Source organism: Homalodisca vitripennis, chromosome X (assembly GCF_021130785.1).
Source record: "Homalodisca vitripennis isolate AUS2020 chromosome X, UT_GWSS_2.1, whole genome shotgun sequence".
Classification (NCBI taxonomy): Eukaryota; Metazoa; Arthropoda; class Insecta; order Hemiptera; family Cicadellidae; genus Homalodisca; species Homalodisca vitripennis.
The window spans coordinates 141,092,938-141,110,620 of NC_060215.1; the positions used below are offsets into that span (position 1 = coordinate 141,092,938).

The 17,683-nt window shown below is 35.8% G+C and overlaps 1 protein-coding gene across 2 annotated transcripts in view; it reads left to right on the forward strand.

Moving 5' to 3' along the window:
• The window catches only part of LOC124369924 (xanthine dehydrogenase-like), a 292,507-nt gene that overhangs the window by 46,930 nt on the left and 227,894 nt on the right, over positions 1-17,683 (forward strand). For both annotated transcript variants that reach the window (XM_046828119.1, XM_046828118.1), the window contains exon 3: positions 11,568-11,737. In XM_046828119.1, coding sequence (XP_046684075.1) covers positions 11,568-11,737 — 170 coding nt within the window. The remainder of the gene's footprint in view (positions 1-11,567; positions 11,738-17,683) is intronic.

Sequence of the window (17,683 nt, forward strand, 5' to 3'; positions counted from 1 at the left end):
GCTTTCTCTCGAGCATCTTCTCTGTGAGGTTTTTTATTTCAGCTGGTTTATGGTTTAACAATTTTGGGCAGATTTAGGATAATTTCTTTTGTTATACCGAAAGACGGTGTGCAGGACGGGTGTACCGAGATCTAGGCCAGGTGTTATAGCCATGTTATAGCCGTCTGCATACATAGCTATCTCATAGAAGGAAAGTTGTGTCGTCTGCATACATAGCTATCTCATAGAAGGAAAGTTGTGTCGTCTGCATACATAGTCATCTGATAGGAGTGTTGTGTCGTCTGCATACATAGCAAAGTGATAGAGGGAGTGTTGTGTCGTCTGCATACATAGGTATCTGATAGAAGGAATGTTGTGTCGTCTGCATACATAGTCATCTGATAGTAGTGTTGTGTCGTCTGCATACATAGGTATCTGATAGAAGGAATGTTGTGTCGTCTGCATACATAGGTATCTGATAGAAGGAATGTTGTGTCGTCTGCATACATAGGTATCTGATAGAAGGAATGTTGTGTCGTCTGCATACATAGCAAAGTGATAGAGGGAGTGTTGTGTCGTCTGCATACATAGGTATCTGATAGAAGGAATGTTGTGTCGTCTGCATACATAGGTATCTGATAGAAGGAAAGTTGTGTCGTCTGCATACATAGTCATCTGATAGTAGTGTTGTGTCGTCTGCATACATAGCTATCTGATAGAAGGAAAGTTGTGTCGTCTGCATACATAGTCATCTGATAGGAGTGTTGTGTCGTCTGCATACATAGCAAAGTGATAGAGGGAGTGTTGTGTCGTCTGCATACATAGGTATCTGATAGAAGGAATGTTGTGTCGTCTGCATACATAGGTATCTGATAGAAGGAAAGTTGTGTCGTCTGCATACATAGTCATCTGATAGTAGTGTTGTGTCGTCTGCATACATAGCTATCTGATAGAAGGAATGTTGTGTCGTCTGCATACATAGGTATCTGATAGAAGGAATGTTGTGTCGTCTGCATACATAGGTATCTGATAGAAGGAATGTTGTGTCGTCTGCATACATAGTCATCTGATAGGAGTGTTGTGTCGTCTGCATACATAGTCATCTGATAGTAGTGTTGTGTCGTCTGCATACATAGCTATCTGATAGAAGGAAAGTTGTGTCGTCTGCATACATAGTCATCTGATAGGAGTGTTGTGTCGTCTGCATACATAGCAAAGTGATAGAGGGAGTGTTGTGTCGTCTGCATACATAGGTATCTGATAGAAGGAATGTTGTGTCGTCTGCATACATAGCAAAGTGATAGAGGGAGTGTTGTGTCGTCTGCATACATAGTCATCTGATAGTAGTGTTGTGTCGTCTGCATACATAGGTATCTGATAGAAGGAATGTTGTGTCGTCTGCATACATAGGTATCTGATAGAAGGAATGTTGTGTCGTCTGCATACATAGGTATCTGATAGAAGGAATGTTGTGTCGTCTGCATACATAGGTATCTGATAGAAGGAGTGTTGTGTCGTCTGCATACATAGTCATCTGATAGTAGTGTTGTGTCGTCTGCATACATTAAAATTGAATAGCTCTGGTCAAGATATTCTGGCATGTCATTTATGAATAGTAAGAATAGCATAGGTCCTAAAACGGATCTTTGAGGTATTCATCTTTTTACGAATAGATCTCTGAGTATCCGTGTACGACAGGTTGCTATGTGCTATTCCTCAATCATTACCTGTATTGCTGTATACTTAAACTATTTTTTTGTTTATTTCTCATTTATACGTTTATTTACATTTTTTGGAATATTTTTAATCGCTTATTATTTAAGTAAAAAAGGGATACTTTCTGTCATCAAATTGTTTGTACGCGTTTATTGTAGCTAAGTTCGTTTGTACTTCAGGTCGTCCACTACAAGTGTAGTGACTGATAAGGCTGCCTGCTAGCCATCTATCTAGTTTATGGTCACGGTGGTTTACATAACCTTAGAGCCTCAAGCCTTACTCACGAGTCAACACTCACAGTTGATAAACAAATACGTACTGCACACAACTCAAGGCAACTAAAGCCAAATCGAAAACATTTCCCTTAACCATTTTTTTTACTAATTCAGACATTTAGGTAAATAATAAATATACCATATCCAAGGAAATTACTGAATTTACATTAGTTGTATGTCCACAAGGGATATTAAATAGTAAGTTGTATATCTTGAGGGCTCTAAAAAGTGGCATTGCTTTTATTGTACAATGCAAACATAAATGTCAGTAACTATTGGTAGATATATTTTCGCCACACGTAAATCGTCCGTTGATTAAACAGAATGTCTCGTTTCAAATTTCCAAAAAGAATTTGAATAACTTAATTGCCTTAGGCACTATGGAATTGGTAAACGCAGCGACTGCTGAATAGATTGGACTGACTCTTCTACTGTACGCAGCCAGGGTAGTATTGAGATATTCTGTTCTGTCCTCCCCTTCACCATCAAACCCTTCTAACACAACCTGCGTGAGGCGATTTTTCAAATACTGCATGGGTTTTACTATTGCATGTTTGGTCTTGTAAATGCATTCTGCTACTATTCTTGGATAATTAAAGACACATTAGGAATGGGCAAGAAGGAAAATAGCTTCAACAAATAAGACAAGATTATCAAAACTCTGGCAGCCTTGAAAGAAAAATAAGTAAGAGCGCATTACCGGCTCTGCCAATTCTGGTTGAACACCTGTTGACTGAAGATTTCTCTCCGAGTAGAAACATCCCAAGGTTTTAATTGTGTTTACTGTTTTGACCGAAACTGAGAAAGAATTATTTTAGCAAATCACGCAGAGGAAATACATGTTAATATCTGTGTGGGGTCGTGATTTTGATCGCGAATGTATCTGTGATCTTAAAGAAATGTTTATAATAAATTAGCCAACAATATTTAATAATCAAATCCGGAAAAACAATTTCATACGGTCCATAGGCTCCTATAATCTATTCACGTACATGTGTTCCTAGTATCAACGTACACGATGTCAGCGTACGGGAGGTACCAGTAGTACAGTGCTCTGAAATCGTACATGGCTAGAGTTATACAACTGTAAGCAACCTGTAATGCGATCACCAGAAACGAGGAGAGATCTGTCTGCTGCCGCTGAATTCCCAATTCTTTTCCCTTCGCTGAATTCTAATCCCTCTTTTCTTGGGTTTTTGGAGGATATAAAATAAAAATAAGTATTTTATGAGTATGGTGAAGGTTGTACATTGATATCTCTATCTGTTTGGAATATATTCAGGCGTACTACGACTTAATTTACAAACTCAGGTGTAAAGGTTATGGGTCATTTTCCCATAATTTTTGCTTTTTTAATTGAAAAAAATGAGATTTTCCCAGTCTAAGTAGATTGAATTAATATTTCTGGAGACCCAGACAAATTAAAAGTTATCCATACTTACTCAAAATTTAATGTAGAATACAATGGTAGTAATAAAGTTCGAGAAATATATCGAAACGTCATAAAATGTGTACATCTTTTACGAAAATGTTCATGTTTTTTATTAAAAACAAAAATAATATTTCTCTGGATGTGTTTTACACATTAAGATGTGTATTTCTTGATTTCTAGAAAGGTGTTCAATGCAATTTCTAAATTGCAATAATATTTTCATTTGATTGATTTATTTTACAAGTTTACAAAAGTGGACAGTTAATCAGGTAACGATCATGGCACCGAATGTTTGCACCTTTGTTAAAGCCGAGAACAAAACTTGAAGTTATTATTAGTCACCACTGATACGTATGGGGTAAACACCGGTGTTGCCATTCTGCAACCTAAATTGGTTTTAATACAGGTATTTATATAGAATAAATTGGAAGGCGCAAAATCGCCATATTTTCAGATATATGAATGGCCACGCCAAATATTTGTCTAATACAAATGCGTACGTGTGAGTAATAAAAAATTATTACTTAGAAAAATTTTGAACAGACTTCTAGTCATTTTGGGAGAGGCGTTGTAGGCCCATTTCTTTCCTGACACATACTCCATATTGCTAATTGTGGAGGATAATGACTATTTCGGTCATGCTAGTCTGGAAAAAGGGAGACTTTCAGCTTCAGCCTCCACGGCCAAGCGAGCAAGGGAGGCTTCTCCCTAACTTTGACGCTTGCAAGAATCTTGAAGAGTTCCATCCACTCACTGTTATCATTAGCAGTACAGAAGATATATTCATCTGTGTACTTTTGCTTTCTGTATACGTATGGATAAAATCTCCCTTTCACCACATCTTGACATATGCTGTTAGTAGTGTGACGACCCTGGACACCCATGGGTTTGATCAGATGTAAGTGACTTGTCCTATTTGGGGTCGCTACCTTAGCACCCCCTAGAATTTGATATGATACGAGTGTGTTCTGAAAGACATGGTCTTAAGCTGAACGCTAATAAATGCACTGTTCTCAACAGAGCACTAGTAACTGCTGTAGTGTATCAAAGAGAGCAACGTCCAAATCAGGATTGGTGATGAGAACTTGAGCTTAAGTGACACTGTAAAGACTCTTGGCGTTGTGCTGGACAGTAGTCTATGTTTTTGTGACCATGTGACGTGTGTTTCTCAGAGAGCACTGGGGAAACTGAGAGATATGTATATGCTGAGATCCATCCTTCCAGAGTCCATTAAGCTGCGTCTTGTCCTGTCTCTCGTGTTGCCAATGTTTTATTACTGTTTTCCTACATACGGCAATAGCATCTCAAAGGAAGACGCAGACGTATTCAAAGAATGCAAAACACTGCAATTTGAATTGTATATGGTCTCTGTAGAAGAGATCACGTGTCACCCTTTTGAGATGCTGCAGCACTTATGACTATGGATGCCGCGTGTAGGATGCAGACTTACCGCCTTATAAATAATGTGCTGCTCCAGCAGGAGCCGCGATACCTGGCAGAAAAACTATGCGGTCACGGCGAGCTTGTTTGCCGCAGCACTTCGCAGAATGACCAACTTCACGTCAAAAAAGTGAGGTTAGAGATTGGTCGAAAGAGGTTTTCTCACTTCGGTCCAAAATTTTACAACGGTCTGCCCTGTGACCTTAAATTGCTCAAAAGTCGCCGTTTTAAAATTAAGCTTAAGAAACATCTCTTCGTACGTGAGTGAACTTTTTCTTCTGGTAATTGTTTAAAATGAGTCTTAGCGTGTAAAATATATTGTATTGTGTCGATGACGTGAGTCATGATAAACAGATGTATCTGATAATAGCTCGAAATAAAAGGCATGTTTATTTATTATTATTAATAATCACCCCCTGGGCTCTGACGTCACGCCTGGAGGATGCTCAATTAGCATTGTATATAGACACGGTGAAGGCGCTGTTTCATGTTATATACTTCCCAGTTACACATTTAAGACTAATGCTTTACTGTTCCAATAGATCAACAAAAATGTGTAACACAAATGTTAAAAAGTATAATGGCTTTTCGGATATTTTGCATTGTTAATGTTACAATAATGAAACATTGCATTTCTTGGTTTGGAATATTCTTCAGTAATACACTTTAAACAAAACATGTTTCGTCCATATACTAAGACAAACAGGTTAAAGTTTTTATTCTGTTTCTGGAATTAGATTTATTTTAATTGAATATGTTTTTTTACTAATTAAATAATGTTTTTTATTAACGTTTCAATTACCCAAAGCCATTATATCTCTTTATTTCGCTTTTTGATATTTCAGTTGTTGACTTTTATTTAAATTTTTTATGAGGGTATTTAAAATATTAATTATTATCTGTAAATACACTATTAATCAAACGAGGTAATCGGCATGATAATGTTTAGGTACATATATGTTTTCAGTGTCAGAAAGCATAAAAAATCACAAATGTAAAATTGGGTGGATATGAAAGTAATCATTCTGATAAATTGCAAAGAATTATTTCATGTTAAAAGGAATATTTTGGATATAAATTATTTTTGACAAGCAATGTTCTATATACTGTATTTTCTAAAAACTTTTCTAAGCATATAAATAAATTCTTTATTAGTGTCAAAAATGTATGCACTTCAATGGCAATGGCCAAGGCCAAAATTAAACTAACATTTTAGTTAATGTGTTATTCTAGATAAAATGCGGTAATGTAAAGGGACAATAGCCTTTAGTGCTCACACTGTGGCTGTCACGGAGATAATTGATAATTCATTTGGAGTTGTTTCTTTATTTTTAAATTCATGGAATGTCTAAACTCCGCTACTATTTTGCTGTGAATACGTGCAATACAAAGTACTCTTACATGAAAAACTGTTTACAAAAAGTAATTATGAGCAGTAACAGCCAACTCATCGATGTTACCATAACTGACAAGTTTACTTGGATGAAAAAAGAGATCAGCAAATGTTATAACCAGTGGCATTAGAGAAAATCAACTGTATGTCGTCATCAGGGCGTTATTTGAGTAATTTATTGAGTATACTGTAGCGAACATAACATGTGCAAATGGTGTATGCGGATTAACATATGCTTGGTTTTCTCATTGTTGCTAGCTGTAAAATACTGTAATACATTGTCACATTGATGTAAAAATCATACAACTTAAGCCAGAGCAGCTTACTTGATTAAGCTAATAAATCATTTATATGCAATTTTATCTATATAAATGTTTTTCATTGGTAGAAGGGCTGAACCGACGTGGCTATTTTTATTTTAAAATGCACGCAATAGACTAAATAAATCATTTTTATGAAAAAATGGCAAATATGTGGCAAATAACATCCCACGGTTCCTAATGAATCGTGAAAATGTAAGCACTTCGAAAGATAGTAATGCAGCGTAAACAGCAATGACAATGCATAGTATTATGTGACTTTTCTTGTAGTATTTATGTGGTCATTTATTGTATTATAGATAGTATTTAAACATTGCCATAACATTTAATATGCAAGTAAGGTACCCATAATTGGGATTCCTGGACAGTGTGGCACGAAATATTTACAGTATATGAAGTAATAAAAAAAGAGTGACCAGGCACTAACCTGTCCAATTCATTTACTTCCTCACTGCAGTGTTTGAGGAATAAACGAGCGCAGCGAGCGAGCTTATACCATTGCAAATAGAATCGAAGAGTTGTTAAATCAGGACAAGAAAACGGTCAAGGTACTGAATAAGGTGCGCCTGAATTAACACCCCCTGGACATAGCACCCTCTCGCTCCTGGCGTCATTTTGACTTCACGAAAGGGGGTGCTAAATCAGCGCAGAGGCCGTGTTCATGCTCTGAAATAAGCATCCCCTTGCAATAAGGTTGTTCTAATTCAGCGCCTTGACCATGTAAGCAATGAATACAAACCTTATAAGAAGCGCAAAGCTTATGGAGAATAGTCTGCCAAATTGGTTTCCCGCCAAAACGAGCTTAGCGCGTCCCGCCGCTAGGAGCGCTTGTTTCCCCCTCTTTCCCTCTCGCTCTAGCTTATTCTCTCTCTCTGTCTAACTGGCCGCGCGCTGTATTCTCATTCGCTCCCGCTCTGTCTTCTGTCTCACTCTAGCTCGCCACGCCACGAGCGCCCTTCACGCTGCCTAGCGGTGGACGCGCTAAGCTTGCCAAATTCAAATAAAAATTGGCAGACTTTTTAACCCGGGATCACTCGCGCCCTTCAAAATCACGTCATCACTCGCGCGCGTTTAGATTTTTTTTTAACAAATGATATTTGTGGGTTTTTTTCAAATAAAACGCAGTATATTTGTTCTAAATCTGATATATATTGAAACAAACTATTTTGAAGCAATTAAATAGGCACTTTACTATTTAAAAATGTTTAAATATAATGCTTATTTAACTAATAAAAATACATATTCTTATACAATTTTAAATTATTCCTATTTTACATTGTTAAAGAATATATGTTCCCTATTCCATGTTGTCTTTCCCTTTCCCTGCATTGCTGGCAAGTAAGTGTTGTCCTTGCAGTGTGCTCCTTGCAGATGGCAGACGTACAGACGTGACACTGGTGTTGGGTAAACCGGTTCTTCCGCAAGGGACAAAAGGCACAGCCGCCGTTTAAGTGTTGTCTTGGTTCTGTCTAGGTGGTGGCGGCGCGGTGGAAATTGGGCCCACTCGCTGGATCTTTTGCCTAAGTCCAATAGAAAGGTTGGTTAGGGAGACTCTCCTTTCAAGGGTGTGGCATCGCTAGAGACCTGGCGAGCTGGGTCAGGTAGAAACGTCTTGTTAAGTTCTCCTGTGTATTTGCTTTGTATATAATTTTGAGAGTTTATTCCTCCTATATTCAACAAAGCGAAGAATAGTGTCAACGGCCACCTGTTGCTTATTCGAGAGACATTGTACTCACTTTTGAGTCGATCCACAACATCAACGCCTCCTTTAGTGTAATTATAAAAGGTAATTACTTCAGGCTTGCTGCTGGTTTCATCAATTGTATCGTCTTTGTGCATTGTTGAAAGCATAAGCACATTTTTTACCCTTTTTTGGCACATATGATGCCAGAAGACATTTGTTGGGTGGTTTCCCAAATGCAAAAACTGAACTACCTATTGGACGCCCTTCAATGGATGTTAGCTCTGTTGGAAGTTGAGGTTTGTTTTTTTTCTTATAGTGCCGACTATGGTCAATCTATGATTCATAAACAAGTTGTTGGCTAACGGTACACTGGTAAAGAAATTATCCATAGTGACATTCCGCCCTGTTCTGTCAATGGGCTCTATAAGGCGCATTACAACACTATGAGCATCATTTTGGTACAAAAAAAAACGGTCCATGAGGTTGCTTTGCCAAATAAACCTCTAGCTTTGCTGTGTAAAATGTTCTGGCATCACAAAGTGCGTACACTTTGATGCCATATTTAGCAGGTTTATTTGGTATATAAACCCTAAATTTGCAACTACCCCCCGAAAAGCCTCCAGCATCTCGTCTACCGTTGCATACTCGCTTATAGTGTATGCATCTGTACATTTTTGAACAAATGTCTCAAAAACTTTACGGATTGGGCTAAATTGTCCTCTGCTTTTCGAGCAACCCTGGTAGTTTTGTCATCAAATTCTTAAGGCTTGAACTATTATTTGGAACCGCCTTTTTGAAATTACGGCTGAAAAAAATTCTGGGGGTGGTGCCATCATCTTTCCACAGCTCATCTATATTGATATGATTCCCTTTCTTCACTCCCCGCCATGTAGAGAACGCCAAAAAATGCTTTCATCTCAATGATGTCTGTTTGGGGAAATATCTCTCACTCCACGGCTATAATGACTGGCTCATAACTGTAAGATGTTGGTTTGTATAGAGCACTATTTCTTCAATCAAATTATCAGGGAAATAAAATCCCCAGCAATCTACAGCATTATTCAAGCCTTTGGCTACATTTTTCACTCCAGGCAACCTAGTTACAATGTTTTCTCTAGGGTGTCTTAGTACTCTCATTGACACTGGTTTGTGTACATACCAAGTAGTAAATCTATCTTTACCAGTGTAAACACTAGCATTTAAATTTGGATTTCTTAGGGGTAGACCTACTTGTTGAACACGCTGGTCTTCAGGCAGCAACTCTTGGACTAGTTCTTCGCCCGACTGCTCAGAATTAGGGTGCAACTCTTGGGCTAGTTTCTTCCCCTGAGTGCTCAGAATCAGTGCTCGGAGGTTGATATTCTGGCTCCAAATCTGTGTCCGATAACACCTCTGGTGGCAGTTCATCGTCCTGTTCACTTATGTCATTCTCTTCTTCCAGCCAAGCCAGAATTCGAAATTCACGTACACCTTCCATAATTTCAAAGTCCACAGAACTAAACTATCAATATAACAATAAGTGAACACTAAAAATCACCATAGTTCGAATACAACAATTGTGCAAACACTCGCGTCGTTAGAAAAAAATTTTAACAACGGCAGTTACGCGCCCGCTCGCGTGTTAGATTCACACTGACAGGCGTGCACCCCCACTTTCACTTCCTATTGTGACCCCCCCACCACCGCTTACCCTCACAGTGGTACCAACTCTTAATCGGAAAAGTCCCACAAAGGCAAAGAAGATTTTATAATGGTGTACATAGATATTTACCAATGTTGTACTTAAAAATGTTAAAACCGTTTAGAATTTATCTAACGCGCGAGTGATCCCGGGTTAATAGTGGCTTTGCGCTTCTTATAAGGTTTGTATTCATTGATGTAAGTGTGCTGATTTAGCACCCCCCCCCTTGAATCTATGGGGTGCTAAATCAGCACCTATACCTTGTTGATGTGATGAATAAACACCCCCTTCTGAATACAACAATAAACATCTAATTAATTACATTTTGATTTGTTAGTGGATTGTATTGCTAAGATTTATATTCCAAACCGATGCTGGGATTGATATTCCAAAAAACAAGTAATTAACTACCTATTGTAAAAAATACTATGCGTGGAATGCTTAAGTTAAATAGTTAGGCTCTAGACATTCAAATAAAACTTTATTTTGCAGTAAAATTAAATTAAAAACGTGGTACAAACCATGCAGAGAGATTGATACTGCTTAAATCCTGCATGTGTAATAAATATAAATGTTCAGAGATTATATAATATTAAAACTGTAAAAACAATTATTTGTTTGTTTTGAATCTGTCGAAGACCAATAAAACTTGGGAAAATTATTTTACTGGATATTATGAAAGAAAAATAGCCAAATGGGTCTAACAGTTGTTACTAATGATACACATTTTATTATTTTCACATAGATAAAGCTTTAACTGGCAGTAGTAAGATACCTGTAGACTGACGGGAATGTTATATGTTCAATTTCAATGTGACTATATTCTACAGTTTGTCACAGCTTGCAACAATTCAACACAGTTAATATTATGTTATCCCGCTATAATATATGCAGTCAATACGTTATTAAAACCCTCTAATACGACATGGCATTACAGTCATTATATTATAAACATAGGGCTGTATATTTATAACATTAACGATGAAAAATGTCCGATAACTGTAATCTTTTGGTTGAATGCTAGGGGGTGCTAATTCACCCCTAGCGTGACGTTCAAGCCCAAGGGGTGCTAAAGCAGCATCTCCCTGAACAAGGACCCCCTCTATTCTAAGAGGTGCTTGGACACGGCTACTGCGTTGATTTAGCACCCCTTTTCGTGAAGTCAATTTGACGCCATGAGCGAGAGGGTGCTATGCCCAGGGGGTGCTAAAACAGACGCACCATCCGTTTAGGCTTAACCCATTGTAACTTATACTAGCAGGTATAAACCGGTCAGAACTTAACTCTCCTGGTGAAACATTTCAAGTTCCTCCCAAATGTAAATAATTTCAAATATATCTCTGAACTGTGTAAAGTATTTTAGGAACACCACTTGTAAACTTAAAAACGTTCTTGAACGTGCGTGCTACATAAAAATTGGCTTTGTAATATTTGCAGTTTATTATTTCGATTAACATTTGAAAGTCGATTTTGATTCTTAGCTGTTAAAATAAGGTATTTGCTAAAAAAAGAAGGTTGTGTAATTAACGACCAATTTCATTCTCGATTTATTTGGACTTATTTCCTTAAAAGTAGTATTGACTAATCAAATTCTAAATGTAATCTACGAACAACTTGCAGTGCTAATAGACAGTACTTTGTTGGCAGTTCCAGACAGTCTGCCGGCCAATACTACCCTCAATGAGTTCATCAGAAACCACGCGCACCTCAAGGGCACCAAAAGCATGTGTCTGGAGGGCGGCTGTGGAGCATGCATCGTCACGGCTACATACAGACACCCGGATACTGGCAAAGAATTGCAGCACGCTGTTAACTCGGTGAGTTCTATCTTTGACTGCACTAGTTACATAAGAGATAACCCATCTGATGCTATGAAATGAGACACGGCTAAAGTGAGCACTGCCGCTTGGACTATCTCCTATTCCGTATGTTTTAATTTTTCACTTGAGGTTTGCACGTAGGTTGGCAACCCTGGAGGGAGCTCGCTATCTCGCCCTGCCTGCCTGCAACACGTGCCCGATCTGACGATGATTCACAACTAGGTGTTTTCTAAAAACCCCGTTTTCTTCAAATTGTAATTAACAATTAAAACAATATGCATATTTTATAAAGGATTTTTTAATGATCGTCTAAAAATATATTTAGTTAGACAAATAGTGGCCCTCAAAAGTAGTAAGATTTGAATAGTTTTTGCATATATGTTATAATTAAAACAAGGTTAAGAACGCCATGTTAATAAACATTAAAAATTCTTGGTAGAGAAAACAACTTTTTTGGAAATGACTTTGAAAGAACGTCCATAGGACGTGCACCTGCATATTTGCAATAAGCCTGAAGGGCACTCGCCATCCCTTTACACTGTTGCCGATACCAGTCCCATACTAGAAGACGGATGTGCCAGACGAAAAGTACGTAGACGCGTCTACGTACAGAGATGGTCATAGGGATCTGCGCGAGTGGGCCTGATGGGTGGAGCAGGGGGGAGAGGAATATAAAAATAATAAAATGAATATTATTTTATGTTTCTGATATTTTCCGTGCACCTTATTTTACTTGTTGAAAGTATGTTTTTGCCTGTAACACTTGAATGTCAAAGAAAATGCTATAAATAGAATGTGTCAATTAGCAATTTTGGGCTTCCTGCCCATCCTCTATCTCCTATGCACACTTCCATTGTCAACAGGTTTATTAATAATTTTCTTATCAGACCTTATGCATATTCTTTTTCCATTCCTCTATACCAATTTTAATACAATCATAAGTATTTTTGTCAAACCCATTCTGAAGTATTCCCAATGGCCAATATTATTTCTTCAATAATATCCTTCCTGTTTGATAATTTTTTCAGATTATTTAATAATCGTTTTTAAAGTTGGATACTTGAATACAATACACGGGCATTGATAACCTCCGTGTTTTATGCCCTTATAAATAATAATAAAAAAAAATGAATACAATACAAACTAATAGTACTATCAGTATGGTTTCCAACAGCAAAATGAAGTGAAAGTTATACTACATTAATACTACGACAGACACAGGTATAGGTGACAACTGAGCAAGATCGGATAGTTACTATTTGTTAAATACAAGAATTTTATCTACCATAAATTTTGAATTTTCCCTGCCCACATTTAAATAAAAAAAAAGAGTCAGAAAACTTACTAACAGTTTCATTTTAACAAGAAACAGCTACTTTTACATAAAATTGAGACACAATTTATGTTAAGAAAAATAAATACTCTAGGGAAATTTGAGACATAGATATTGGAAAATTGCAGATTTATGGCAATACCTAAATGTTTGACTAAATATGCTGTTGCCAAATATGAATTGACTATAGAACGGCCAACCTATTCATGCAGAAGTTTCATTAAAATTTCAGGCATATACCTCAATGTGATCTCGAGGTATTCCCTGGATAATCTTTATTACAGATCAGCCAAATCACCATTTTTGAACTTGATAGAAATTAAATTAATCCAAATTTCAGGTTTAAAGTTCAATTATTAGACATCAAGATAGTCCACTGAGCAATAAGTTTCACTAATCAGAATATCCCATATACAGATGTGCACCATCATTGAACAAATCTTGCCTTTGTAGACATGAAGCTTCATCGAAAATTTCAGTTCTTTAGCACATTTCATTTTTGAAATATTTGTAGACAGATAGACAACCAAAAGAAGACTTTTACCAGCCCACTGACTGGTAGCAAAGTAAAAATTCTAAGCCATTTACTTTAATCTGTTCTTGAGTGATTCTGTTTAACAAACTATACATATTTAATAAAGCTAAAATACTTTTACTTTATAGTTTGATTCTACAAGGAGGTGGAAAAATATTCTCCTAAAGAGTTTATAGTTTATCCATTAGAAACATTTCAGTCTCTGTTTAATATGTTTAAATTTGCTTCATCTGTAATGTTCTGAGGTAACTGTTTCATACATTTCATTCTCGTAAAGCTTTGTTTTCTTTCATACATTTTCAAATTGTGCCGAGTTTTGATTATGTTTCTTTTATTTCTTTATTCTTTTATTTTATTTTTTTTGTAATGTAGGGTGGAGATTGGTAATTGGTCTCGTGAGTAATTAGATTATTTTTGGCAATAAGAATTGAGTCAAGGATATATTGTCCCATACATTTAAAATTTGTAAAGTTTGAAAATGCTCTTTTGATGTTTCGTTATATTTCAACTTTAGTATAATTCTTATTGCCCTTTTTTGTTGTTAGAATACTATCCATATTTTTCTTTGCTGCAGAACCAAAAAGACATATACCGAAACACAAGTAAGAGTGAATATTATCTGATTCTATGAATGAGATTGCATCAATTAATACGAATTTTCCAGGTCATATTGAATATTGTTGAGTCTGTTAAGTTATCTAAATAGATTTTAAATTGTTTATTTGCAATTTTTTCGTATGTTTTGATCATACGGGAAGAATGGAAATATGTCTGTAATTTGATGTAGTTTTTGTATAATTTTTCTTGTAAATTGATATAATTTATAATATTTTGAGTTGGTCCAGGAAATTCCTGAAAAAAAATAGCCAACAGAATTTTTGTTTTTCAGTAAAGTAATAATTTTTTCCACCTCTTCTGTGCCAACGTAACATTAAAATTCTCTCTTATACAGTGATAGTTATCCATATCAGTAAGAAATATTTCATTATTTTCATTTCCAGAAGGCCTACAATTATTTGTAGTTAAAGTTTCTACAACATTTACAAAATAGTTATTAATACATCTGAGATGAGTTTCGGGTTAGTTATATTTTTTCACTCCTTTAAGGAAATGTTTTAAATTTTGATGGTATTTTTTCAGTTGAATCTTAAATACTCACTAATAAAAAAGTCAATACTCTATGAGGGTCATCATAACATATGAATGAATGAGTTAATTTCTCCTCAGTCTCAATCCTGCTGTGTAGTGCATGCGCTCACTATCAACTGTGTCTCCAATCTTCACTTATAACAAGTACATACTAAAGCTTTTGTACAACTGTTAAAAAGTTAAGATTGTGTGTTGTTACAGAGCGGAAAAATTGTACAACAAAAAATGTGGTACAAGCAAATAAATGTTATAGAGTGGTTTCAAAAATGGAATGGGTAGGGTTTGGAGATTTGGGGGGCACCAAAATAAGGTTTTGCATGGGCCACCCTTGCTAATAACTAACAAGGTAATAAAGTTCTATTAACATGAATTTTGGCCAGTCACAAATGGGTAGTGTACTCGTTCTCCGTCAATTCGAGAATATGCTGAAATTGCATTGAGTCTATGGATTGTGTGATGGGAATGTATCACCACCCCAGAGAGAGTATCATATCATATACTCTGATTGTATCATTCCAAGTACTCAAGTTTACCAGCAATTGCTTGCGTTCAAAAAAAAGGAAAGAAATAATGAAGTAGATCCAGATTATGAAGTGTCTGCTATGAAAGGTATTCCTAATAGAGTTCATTAAAATCCTGAAACTAGTATAAAGCAGTTTGGAGAATCTGTGTGGAAAATTCACAATGTTTTTAGAGGTGGACTACATTTATCTATATACATTTTTTAGTTCTCTTGTCCTAAAAAATTTAGAAGCTTAGAAATTGTCCTAAATGGACCTTTATGCTGCTCCCAGAGTGACAGGATATTCAGGATGGTTAAGGTTGGGAGTAGGGGCCATCTCCTGTCAAGATCCATGAGAAAGAATTTAGGGTATTAATCTCAGTCATGTTTCCTCGGAAGAAGGGGAAGCCAGCTCTGAACCAGTCAAAGCAGGCAGGGGGGCACGCACTTATGTGTAGACTAGCAAGAATCTTTGACACTTAGGGAGCCTCACCAACTCCAACAGTCATCTCCCGCAGAAGATTAGTCATATCGATCTACCCTTGCATCCCAGAATCTCGACATTTGTGGTTAGTGATCCTGGACATATATAAGGTTGCCCAGTACCCTCTTGGGGTATATTAATTTACTAAGGTTCGAGCTCTGGAACCTAGTGATTATGATGACACTGGAGGGAATTTTAAATTAGTATATAGGGCTGAAATACAATGCTTGGCTAAAAACTAGTTTAGTCAGTAATATTTGTTTTTTGCCTTTTATGTCAGATTGTATTTTGTTCATTTTAAATGAATAAATAATGGTAATGCGGTTGATTCCATTAAGAACCAAGTGAAGTGTAACACCAATTTTTGTCATGCAGCAATAAAGTTCAAAGTTTTATTTTGAGTCTTAAATATTAGAAGAGTTATAGCAATATGAATAAATCACAAAAACATTTATTTAATAACGGAAACTGTAAAGAATATAAATGACAATTAATTATATGTATTTATCTCAGTTGATATTTTGACATTATGAGTTAAACCCCTTCAAGCAATAAAAAAATGAAGTACTTAGACTAGTGCTTCTTTTGATGTAGTATAAATAGCACCTATGATGTAATAATAATAACTTCTTTACTGTAATAATACATTATAATTGTGTTGCAAGTATCATCGTTTTATCTTTCTAACCTACCCATACACAAACACATTCAGACATACATTTTGTATTAGTCATGCTACATTCACACTCCTAACTCCAGAATGTCGGAGTGGGGAAAATATGAGTGTTTTATAGGTTTATTTTGATTTAAGCACTACATTAATTAGCTATTTTATAAATGAGGTGCTCAGAAACAAAGTGTCTGTTATAAATTTTGTTATAATTTAGATTTTTTTTCTCAGTGTTTCGTAGTTTATCTCTCTATTGAAAAAACATGTTTTTAGTCCCTAAATATCTGTTTTATGTGTTAAAACCTAATTTAAAAGTTATCTTCAGTTCCAAAGTGTCCTGTTAATCACAAACCAGATCCAATATAGCGCCGCCGTATTTTATCTTCAAAATAAAAATGTCCTTTGTTCTAACTTGCCTGCAGAGGGCCTAGGACACTCCAAATCCAAATTGTTTCTTGTCAAAACATTATTGCTATCATATATGCGATCAAAAGTCTTATTATTCCTCATATTCTGTTGATAATTTGGTTAACCTAAACATTTGGTTTTGTAGTGGTACAACTGTTGGAACAGCTGGCTATGAATAATTAATAATTCAACAACTAATATTTACGAGATTTATTGCTATAAACATAACCTGTTTGTACCACATAGTCCTGTAGATTCTATCTCAGAGTTAATTCAATCAGAAACAAAGTCTCTTATCCATACAAAATGGTTTCCTCAATTTCCAAAAGTTTTTTACCCATGTTCCATTTGCAAACTGGCCTTTCCCCAATTGTTTTCTATTTAAACTATATATTATTCATTACTGTGAAGTTTTTTTTCCATCCTCGATACATGTATGGTTGGAGTTGTAAGTAAATTAAATAACAACTTTGTTTAAAAAAAACTTTTATTTACAAGATTATATGCAATAAAAAAGAAATGGCATAAAGATAACATAACTCTTATTTATATTTATAATTAAATCTATGGACTTTCAGTGACAAGAATATATGAATCTTTGGAATGTAATGGCTATAAGTATAATTATTAACATAATTTAATTTTACGGATTTTAACATTTTTGCCGGCCATCATTTATATTTTATGATACACTGCCACTGTGGAGTCAAATGTCCAAACAAAAAATGATAACACAGTATTGTAAAACATTGACTTATTATAATACTGAATACTGCATTTTATGACTATGCATATAAAATTACGTATTTAACAATAAAAGCATAAAGTAATAGTGGTAAAACTACATTGATAGGTACTACAT